Source organism: Camponotus floridanus, unplaced genomic scaffold (genome assembly GCF_003227725.1).
Source record: "Camponotus floridanus strain SB8 unplaced genomic scaffold, Cflo_v7.5 scaffold305, whole genome shotgun sequence".
NCBI classification, from domain to species: Eukaryota; Metazoa; Arthropoda; class Insecta; order Hymenoptera; family Formicidae; genus Camponotus; species Camponotus floridanus.
In genome coordinates, this window is record NW_020229443.1 from 76922 (window position 1) to 88459 (window position 11538).

An 11538-nucleotide genomic window follows, 5' to 3' on the forward strand; every position below is an offset into this window, starting at 1 on the left:
GTCGCGTTATCGCTCGCGCTGACGATATCCCTGCTCGCGGCCGTCGCGGCGACGTCGACCTACGATGACGTCGCGGAGGCGTCCCGTTATCTTCGAACCTACGGCTTTCTGGAGAACGAGGAGAATCATCAGCAGTCGTCGCTACTGGACAACGCGACCGCCCTGAGCGAAGCGCTGTCGTTGTTTCAGGAATACTACTACGAATCTGCCGGGAAACGGCGTTCTGACCGTGGAAACGATTCGCGTCATGCGCAGGCCGCGATGCGGCGTCGCGGACATTCGCGCCTACAGCCCGTTGACGAGAAAGTGGCCGAGGGCGCATCTCACGTGGAACTTCAAACTAGCGAACAGAGATACTCTGCGCACGACTCAGAGCGCGTTCGTTCTGTGGTCCGAGCAATCCGCTCTGACGTTCTCGCGCGACTCGCTGCGCCCCGATATACTGATATCCTATCAATCCGGCGCTCACGCGTACGAGAACAGCGACAACGGGGGCTCGTGCCCGTCGCCGTTCGCGGGACCGGGATCGGTCGTCGCTCACGCGTTCTTTCCGACGGGAGAGCCCGATCAGATGACCGAGGTGCACGTCGACGAGACGGAGCCGTGGCACATCACGCTGACCAAGCCCTCGTCGGACAGGCTGTATCTCCTTCAGACGCTGACGCACGAGATCGGTCACACTCTGGGTCTGACTCACAGTACGAGGGATGACTCGGTCATGTACGCGTACACGCCTTCGAAGGAAAGGCGATATCCGCTCAGGCTGAGCGTAGAGGACGTCGTAAACGTGCGAAATCTCTACGGATCGAGAGAGACGACGACTCCTAGGATCGTCGACGTCACTCGACCGACGACCGCGGCGACGACCGCGACGACGACGACGAGAACGACTACGACGACGATGGCCTCGAGGACGACGACGGCGGCCGCGGCTCAGCCGACGACCGCGAGAACGGTCGAGCCGCCGCTCGTTCCCTCCGATACCACGGATCTATGCGCCTTGAAGCGCGTAGACGGAGCGCTAATCATGAATCGTCGCCTGTACGTCGCGCGTAAACGCAACGTGTGGCCCGTCGATATGAGGGAGAGACGCTACGGAGCGCCCTTCTCGTTCGCCGACTACTTTAAATTCCTCCCCCGCAATCTCACTCGCGTATCGGCCGTGTATCAGAGACCGTCGGGCGATATCGCGATATTCGTCGGCGACTACGTCTACCTCGCCGATTCGAATTTTCATCTTAAAGCGGGATGGCCTAGATCCGTCGAATACGTCGGATTTCCCCGCGACGCTAGGATAAACGCCGCGATAAACACGCACGCCGGGCGCAGTTACGTCATATACAACGACGATAAGATAGCCGAGATAAACGACTGCGCGATGACCGTCGCGAGGCACGGCGCTCTGCGGGACACGTTTTCCGGGATACCACCCGCGATAACGGCCGCCTTCCGTCACGTCGACGGTAATCTCTATTTTCTGAAGAAACGCGACTATTACGCGTACAGCGAGTTCCTCGACGCGATAATCTCGGCCGGTCCCTTCGATCTTAGCATACTGGGAATAGAATGCCCAGCCGATGGCATTCTGCATCGATTGAGCGAACTCGTCTCCAAGCTGTATCGCCTGGAATACGTGTCCTTCGAAAGACCGCGCAACGGCGGCGACGACGACGACGACGACGATGACTAAGATCAGGAAATCCTGAAACCTAACGTTAAGATTACATTTAATATGCTGTTCTAAACCGCTGTTCTAAACCGCTTCCGCTGCATTAATCAACACGCGCGTCGAGAATAAAGATTTCGCGACGACGATCGAGATCGCATCGTATATATAAGACGCGTCTCGATCGTTGCGCGCGACATTTCCAACGATACTCGCGATTAACGCGCGTTCGATTCTCAACGGACGTCTACGACGAATCTCTCTACGACGCCGTCGCCACCGCAGTGTCTTCCTACAAACATCGAAGCCCTGTTCGCGAGACCGATCATGTTCGCCGGACTAGGACAGGAGTATCGCAGAGTGTTCGGGGACTCGTCCTCGACGCCCGCGACTCCGTCGGCGCCGCCGATGACGGGCCCCTTCGTCGTCCCGTCTAATCATCGAGACGATTACGCGGCTTCCGCCAAGGACGAGGATACCACCCGCGATCGTTCGGACATTCCGCCCGTGATCAAGAAAGCACGACTGTACACCGAGGACGAGTGAGTACGCGCGAGTCACCTCGCCCGAGCGCTCTCGATCTCCGCCTCGATCGGCTATTTCTCCATAATAACGTCGTCTTTTTTACAGATGGAATAGAAACTGGCTGTTCAAACGCGAGATCAATTTCGCGAGACATCCGATTCGAATACTAGGAAGACGATATCCTCTGACCAAGACGGCGTACAAATATATCGACATCGCCGTAGCCGTGAAGCGCGAATCTCGAGTCGACATCGTCCTAGGAGACTGCCACGGAAAGGAGATATCTCTGACGCCCGACATGTGGAAGGATCTGCTCGCTCTGCGCAACGATATACTGCCGTATTTCGAGAACGAATTGGACGAGGCTGTCGCGCGCCCTCCGACGTCCATAATCGTCGGAACCGTGACGCTTCGATTCGGCAAGATAAACAATCTGAAGACTCTGCGCTTCGAGACGCCGAAGAATCGCATCGCTCTGTCGCAATCCACCGTGAAGGCGCTGTTCGTTCTCGAGCTGTGCGTCAATCGCATCATCGCGTCGTTGACCGGCGTATTCGAGACCGTGGACGCCAAGTTATCGCGTTTTCTAGATATCGCGACGGAGACCGACCACCCCGGCGATATTCCCGAAGCGATTCGCCGGCACGAGCACTTCAACGCGAACGATCTGATCGACTGCGAGTTGCACGCTCTGCTGTTCGGACTCTATCACAATTTGTAAGACGAAACGATCGCGAGTACCGACGTTATTCTCGACGTACACATGTATCTACGCGTGTTACTTCGCGACGTAATAAATAAACGAATAACTAAATAAATAAATTGTACGCGTAATTTATTATCTCTCTCTCCTAGATTTACGTCGCCTTCGTCTCTCCTCGCTTCGCGAAGAATTCCCTCCTCCTCCTCCTGCTCGAAATAAATCTAATATACATCGTACATTATACATCGTATAAAATAATATTTTGTATAAAATCGTACGTTATATAAATTTTACGTTGTATCTCTTCCAGGCCTGCGTCGAATACATCCGCTCTATTATTAACGCCTTATCTCGCGCGACGCGCCCGACGCCGGGGCGATCGCCGCTTATCGCGCGCGCCTAGCGCGCCGCGTCCAGAGACGCTCCGACGCGCCGTAACCAGGGACGCGCGCCCGCCGTAACCAGGGACGCGCGCTCTCCCCCCCCCTCTTCCTCGCTCTAGCGCGAACCGCGCTCCCCCTCGCCCCCGCCGCCCCCTCGCCATACCCTCCGTCCGCTCCCCCCTCGCCCTGCCGCCCTCCCGCCGCCGCGACGTCACGACCCTCCGTTTACCCACCCGACGGCGAGCGGCTCCCCTCGCCCTACCTACCCCTCCTGCTCACCCGCGCCGCCGTCACCCTGCCCCTCAGATATCTTTCTATCTCTCTCGCTCTACGAGACCTCTCTCTCGCACCCGTGGAAAAAGTGGGTTAGAATCGACCTATTCTCCCTACTTTTCAGATACATCAATTTCTCGAACTGCTTTATCACCAAGATCTTTAAAATCTTGCATTGCTTCACCAGCCTCTATATTTTGAACACCTATCGGATTTTCAGGATCATCCTGAAACTGTTGTTTTTGTAAATCGTCGTCTAGTCATTGCTGAACTAACTGTTTTGCGGTTTCAAATGCTTTTTGCAATTCTTCTAATTTTTCATGATATCACAACGCTTCTACAAGATGCAGTTTTTCTTTGTGAAACGATTCGGTATAAGTATCGTCTCCGTTTCTAAGATCTTCTAATTTTCGCCATTTAAACATAAGCAATAACGAAAAGAAATAATTTTCTGGTTGTGTATTAACATTAACTTTATAATGATCAATAAGATATCCACGCTGTTGTCGCTTAAGATATTTACCATTATCTATTTTATAATACTCAACATACTTATTTTTCGGTTTGATCTTCGAGATAACATACCACTGTGCAAATTCATAAAGAGACATATTTTCTAATTCATTTGGTCTATATGGATAAAGATCATCTACTAAAGATGGATAAAATATATCTATAAATTCAGGATCAAGAGCTTCAATTTCCTTGCAGTTTTTTATTCTTTTACGTCGTATTTGGTTAACATCTAACCATTTGATAGTTGTATTTCGATCAGTTTCATACAAAGGAATACTTAACAATGTATCAGCAGCTTCTAGAGCTCCACATTCTCTATTATTCATAAATCGCAAACCCATATTCCAAAGACGATTTGCCAATGATTTGTTCTTAATATTTTCAATATTAAGAACAGAATCAGACAACTCACATTTTCCCGCTTTATTTATATATTTAGTAATGTACTAAGTAAGAAGCGAAGATTTTTCACCAATAAATTGTATATCCATATTACCTTCCCATGCAGTAAAAAGAACAGGATTATAATCATTAATATTAACTTCATTATCCGTTCGAGGAAGATCATAAAGTCTACTTTTATGTTTCAATTGTTTTCTACCTGCTATCGAAGTTGCCACATCTCTCATATTGAAAGTTTCAGTAACGGGACGAGGAAATCCAAAACGACATCGACGAATAACTTTACGTCCTACTTTTTTAGAGCGAAGACAATAATCGTTATGTTTATGTCGCTAATGCGTATCAACACGTTTATACAATAATGGTGAAATATTTTCATCTGGCATTTTGCAGCTTATATATTGTAAAATAAATTTGGAGACTTCTTCAATAGTAGATTCACCAAAAATCGGTGCATTTTTAATCCAAATTAATAAGTGGAAATGTTGTATACCTCTACCTTGGTATTCTCGTCGTCAAAAATAGTGCGTTACTTCTCCAATTGGATGATCTTTGGAGCTAATGAAGTCAAGCATTGCCCGAAATTTATTATCGAGAAACCTGGACGTTGATACAGGATCTTTAACAACAAGTACGCTAACAGGTAAAGAAGCATCATGCCATCCATTTACTTCACGAATATATTCACCTAAATCTTCCCATAACCATTCACTCGGACTTAGTGTTAAAAACCATGTCATAGGTCCGTAATGTTGCGTCATACACCTTAAATTACTTCTCGGTTTACGCCAATATTGTTCCGTATTTCGAAGTGTGGAAAATATTGTTGTTAGATCAGATTCCAACTGTTCTTTTGACATTGCTTCTAAATACTCTGCAGCCGTATAACGAACTTGAGGATTAGTTACATTCAATTTATGATAAATTCCACGGTTTAACTGACGCATATTTGCATTATTCAACAAATAAAATAAGTATTGTTGATTTAATCTGTACTGTGGATGTTTAGATGTCAAACGACATTTAATAAATTCATGATCATGAAGTTTAACTTCTCTAATCTCATGTTGTCTATTAATACCAAAAGGGTATAAATCTGGAAAACACATTAAATCTAAATCTTTTTCACGATTATCCAAAGGCGCATTCTGAATTTTTATCATTTGATACAAGTCTGTCGAAGTTTTATTTGCTTTCTTTTCATATAAAGGATAAATAGTATATAGTTCATAATAGCCGTCATTTTCATCAGTAATTTGAATTAACATTGCCTTCTGCTGATCGTCTAATGTAATTTTTACATCATTTTTCATCTCTTCTACCAGATTATTTAATGACTCATTGTCAGATTCGTCACCTAATGTCGCCTCTGTCTCTTCCATTTGAAACTCTGAACTTTTTAATTGTTCTAAAATGTTTAATTCATTAAGATCATTTGGCAGTATAATTTGGGAGTATAAAGCATTGTTGCGCTTTAACCACGTTAAAGCGTCAAATATTTTTTTAACATCAATCATCTCTTCCCAAATAATCTTTGATTTGGTCGGAATACCTCTAACTAAAATATATAATTCGTTATTAATATTTATTGGGTCAGTATTCAAACATAATTTATTCAACGTCTCCTGTAACGGAAGTGGTAAATGAAATGTTGTACCTTTAACTTTTTGTACCATTTGTCTTTGAGGCAACTTTTTATTAATAACAGTTCCCATTTTAACGACAGTTTGAAACGCTTTAGCTCTCTGTATAATCATTTCAAACGTATTAAGAGATGATATTATATCTGTATATCATTTTCAAACGTATTAAGAGATGATATTATTTTGGGCACATCATTTGTAAGGAGATTATTCAAGATGCAATACGCAGGCATTAAGCCTTTACGAAATTTCCCTGCACAATAAATACATATATATTGCGCATTATTTTCTTGTTGTTGTATATGTGTCATTAAACTTCTCCAACTTTGAATATTTATTTGTTCTCGAAGAATATTGACTTCAGAAACATTTCTCTTATAACAATTTTTCGCATGATACGCAAGCATGCCGTGGTGTGTCTGTTGAGCGCTTAACCCAGGCCTTAAATGCTTGATGATATTTAGAAATAATATCATCATCGCTCAGAATTGTATCTGCCTGTTGATGTTTGTACATATCTGCTTTTTCTTGTGCAGAAGTTACAATTTCATTTAATGTGTTTAAATCAGCATGAGTTAATGCTTCATCCAGATTATCCATCTTTCGATGGAAAGTCTGTAAGCTGATAAATTAAACGCTTAATATATCTTACTCGTGGAAAATGTGGCGATAATAGTTGAATTGGAAGAAACATTCCTTCGCAAAGTGTGAAATCTATATGGCAGCTACGCGTATGGCCCAATTTTTCATTTGAAATTTTCATAGTACATTTATGAATATTTTCTATCAATTTGGGTACATTCTTTAAAGTACATGTATTTATAGTTTCGAGAAATTTCTGATAATGATTAATTAAAAATGGATCGTCAGTTTTACATGAAGTATTGCACGACCACGATTTTTTGCTTCTATTTCTATCAACGGTAATATATTTATTACTTGTAATAATATATTTATTACTTCTGCATTCATTGCCAAAGGTTCCAATACAGTTTTTATTAACAGTAGATTTGCTACTTTCTCTTCTGCATTCATTACCAAAGTTTCCTTTGAAGTTATATGACGATATGTAGAATCAATAAAATAGTTTACAGATGAGGCTGTATGGCTAGATTCACCACATAACGCATCTAATTTTTCTTCAATTGTAGAACATTTTGTGATTTGAGTCAAACTTGCTTCTGTTTTCTTTTTAATCAAAGCTAACATTTTGTAGATATTACGAATATGACTTCTTCTAACATGCATACACCAACGTACGATTTTTTCGGCTTTTAATCGTTTCTCGATATGGCCTTTAATACTGAGTTTCTTAACGATATTTTTTATAAATGTTTCTAAAGAATGACGAAGTTTTATGGTGTTTTTCGACCAAAACTTTTCATATTTTTTAATAACTTTTTTTTCAACATCGTGATTTTTTATTGCAAGTACATATTCTTTACTTTTCTGATAATATCGTCTGTTGTAAAGCCATTTGCGATCAGGATCTAATTCTTTTTGTCTATCTCGTTCTTGCTGAGTGTTTATGGAATAGCGTGCACGTTGTTTTACAATATTCTGTTTATATAAATCCCGTTTCTTAGCGCGTTTATTTTCTATATCCTTATTCGATACCGTTCCTTTGCGCGATTATGTTCTATATCCTGTTTATATCGATTTCTTTTCTTAGCACGTCTATCTTCTAAGTTTCTTTGATATCTATACTGTTGTTTAGCGCGATTGTTTTCTAAATCTTGTTCGCATCGATGTCGTTTTTTAGTTCGATTATTTTCTAAATCTTTTGTACAATGTACCTGCTTGTTAATAAGTAAACTTTCTAAGTCTTGCACACCTTGTTCTTTTTTATTAATAACTTCTAATTGGACAGTATCTTCACATCGCGAACGTTTTTTAGTACATTTACTTTCAGAATTTTTGTTTGTATAAATTTGTTCGTAAATTTTGATTTTATTTGTTTTATTGTTACTGCATAAATCATTACTATTATAATCAATAATTTTGTAACTAGTATGATTTTTAATATGTTTATTTTGGAAATATTTATCAATTTCTTCAATATCATTTGTTTTTTCAATATAATTTGTTTGTATAATAGATATTTATTCTTGCCCTTTGCGGGGAACAAGAGGACCACCGCTCCTCTTACAACATCCATTTCTTTACATGAGCTCGCTTCTATCTGTCGCTATTACCTACTATCGCATGCCGCCGCCGCCCGTCGCCTCCGCACGCTATCGCCGCATCTCTCTCTCATATACCTTTCCTAACCTCCTCCGCTCCACCTTCACTCACTCTCTCTCCTTCTCTCTCTCTCTCACACACAGTTCATCTTCCGTACGTCTCCTGTCCCCCTTTCCCTCTCCCTTTGATCCCCTCAGCTTTTGCAGTCTCTTCATCCACTTTTCCCCCCTTCCGTCCTCCTCCAGAATCTAGTATCTTCCCTCTACCTCCCTCTTCCCCTTCCCTCATGCAAACCTCCACCACATGTTCCCACGATTCCTCTTCCCATCCACAAATTCTACATCTCCTTCCCTCCTCCTCCTCCCAATATCTTCCCTCCCTCATCTCACTCCCCAATCTGAACCTCGCCACCCTTATCATTCTCTCTTCCTTCCCTTTTTCTTATAAATATTTCGGTATCCCCAGAACCCTCACATCTTTGTACCATCTATTCCATTTTGATTTCTGTACTCTCTCAAATCTCTCCTGCTGTTGCATCTCAATGTCCCTTCCCTCTATCTCCTCTTTCCCTTCCCTTCCTTCCTCCCTCCTCATCCTCACCCACTCCAATGATACCTCCCTCTCCCTATAAAAATCTCTTCTCTGCCTTTCCCACTTCGAAGCCCCCTCTTCCCCCCTCCTCTTTACCTCTTCCCAACATTTTCTTGCCCATTCTCCCCTCCTCCCTTCTCCAGTTTTTCCTCATATCCCATCGCCCTCCTCCCCAACTTCGTTCTCATTTTTTCCTTTTTTCCCTCCTCCCTTACCATATACCCTGGCGTCCTCCCCTCAACCCCTAAAACCCATCTCATATACCTTTCCTGCAACCTTTCAATCTTATTCCATTCCTTCCACCTCCAAACCTCCACCCCGAATGCTACTACACTCCCCACTAATCAATCAAAGATCTTCATTCTCCTCTCCCAATCCCCCCCAAATCTCCTTTTCCCTATCTCCCACGTTTGTCCCATCACCCCCATCGCTTTTTTCACTCTCTCCTCCACCTGCGCTTCCTGCCCTTCCTTTTTCTAAACCTATACCCCAAATAACTGACCTCCTTCACCTCCTCTATCTCCTTTCCATTCCATCACCACTTTACCCTCCCCCTCTTTCTCTCCCTCCCCCAAAATCTTATCACCTTCGTCTTCTCTGCGTTCAGCACCAATCCTTTCCTATCCAAATATGTCTCCAACCTTTTCAGCAACCATCTCATTCCCTCCTCTTCCTCCGCTAAAATTACTAGATCATCCGCATACCCTAATATCTTCAGCTTCCCCCCCCAACCTCACACCCCACCTCATCTTTCCCTAGCCCCTCTTCCATATCCGTTATTAATAAATTAAATAGTAGCGGACTCAGCGGAAACCCTTGCCTAACCCCCTTCACCGTCCAAAACTTCTTCCCAACTCTGCCTCCTATCTTCACCACACTCCTTGTCTCCTCATAAATCTCCATAATCCTCTTCCTTAATCTGTCACTTACTCCCCTCTCTTCCAAGCTCCTTCCCAGCACCCCCCTGTCCATCGAGTCGAACGCTGCTTTCAGATCCATGAATGTCGTCACTACTTTCCTTCCCCTTGCCAACTTCCTTTCTACCACATAGTTCGGGGTATAAATGTTGTCAATCACCCCCCCTCCCCTCGCTGAACCCGGCCTGTCCCTCCGGTAACATTCCCTTCTCTTCCATCTCCCTTTTCAACTTTTCCGCTAAAATCATCGCATATATCTTATATGGTGTCGGCATCAGCGTTACCCCTCTGTGTTCCTCTACTTTTCTTGCCCCTCTCTTTTTCGCTATAGGCATGATTACCCTTTCTTTCCATTTTTCCGGAAATCCTTCCCCATCCCAAACTCTCTTACATATCTCCCCTATCGCCCTTCTGACCCCCTGCCCATCCCATAACCACACCTCATTCTGTATCCCATCCTCCCTTGCCGCCTTCCCTTTCTTCAACTTCCTGATTACCCTTTCTACCTCCCCTAATTCTCAATCTTCCTCCCCTTCCTCTTCCCTCCTAACTTCCTCCTTCCTCCCCCCTCCCTCTCTGATCCATCCAACAGCCCTCTAAAATAACTATCCCACTCCTCTATCCCTATCTCCTTATTCACCTCTACCTTCCTTCTTCTCTCCTTGTTTATCACCTTCCATACCTGCTCCTGTGTTCTCGCCTCCTTTGCCACCTTCACCCATTCTTCGTTCTTTTGTCTCCTCTTTCTCTCGCATAACTCCTTATATTCCCTTTTCTTTCTCCTATAATCCTGCCTACTCTTATTTCCTTTCCTCCATTCTCTCAATACTCTTTCCGCCTCCTTGTTTTTCCGTTTACATTCTCTATCCCACCAACCACTTCTACCCTTCTCATTCTTCTTCCGCCTCTTCACTCTAACCGCTCCCTTAATCGCCTTCATTAACTTTTCTAACTCCTCATTCATTCCCCCCTTTCCTATCTCTATCTCCTCTGTTTTTTTCCTATATTCTTCCCTTGCCTCCTCTGACCAGTCCACCCTTTCCACCCACTCTTCCCTCTTCTCCCTCTCATCTCTCCTCCCCTCCCCCCTTTTCCCCAACCATACCGTCACCGAATGATGATCCGAATCTACCTCATCCCACACTTCTAACCTATCCCATGCCCCCCTATCCCCCATCACATAGTCAATTATTGTCTCTCCCCTTCCTCCCGTAAACGTCATTTTCCCCTCCTTATCCCCCTCTTTCACCCCGTTCTTATACCCCATCCCTCTCTCTCCATCCATTTTACCAACTCTATCCCCTGTCCATTCACCTCTTTGTCCTTCGATGCTCTTCTCCTCCCCTCTTCTCCGTCCTACAACGCCCTCCTTGCCCCGTCCTCGCGTTGAAATCCCTCTCTACTATCCACCCTTTTTCTCCTTTCCTTTCCTCTACTTCGCTTTTCAACCTCCCCAAAACTCCCCCCAGCTTCTCTCTTATATACACCGTCCCCACCTTCCACTTTTCTCCTCCCCATTTATCTCTTTTATTATTATTCCTTTCTCTTCTACTCCCCCTTTCCTATCCTCCAACCCTCTTCTAATCCCCATTCAAATACCTCCCTTAGCTCTTCCCCTTCGCTCTACCCTCCTTTTCCGCTCCTTGTATCGTCCAATCGAATTCCCTCGGTACCCTCCCTTTCCATCTTTCCCACTCCTCCTTTATCACCCACGTTTCCATTAAACCTATGACAT

General features: G+C 44.3%; 1 protein-coding gene across 1 annotated transcript; it reads left to right on the top strand.

Annotated features, from left to right (window-relative positions):
• Positions 1-247: 247 nt before the first annotated feature.
• On the top strand, positions 248-1690 carry LOC112638473 (stromelysin-3-like). The gene has a single exon (XM_025410301.1). It carries the CDS (start codon positions 248-250, stop codon positions 1688-1690), a length of 1443 nt encoding a protein of 480 aa, XP_025266086.1.
• Positions 1691-11538: the final 9848 nt, after the last annotated feature.

Coding starts and splice junctions, on each gene's coding strand:
- LOC112638473 (XM_025410301.1), top strand. CDS start 248: ATGCGCAGGCCGCGATGCGGCGTCGCGGACATTCGCGCCTACAGCCCG.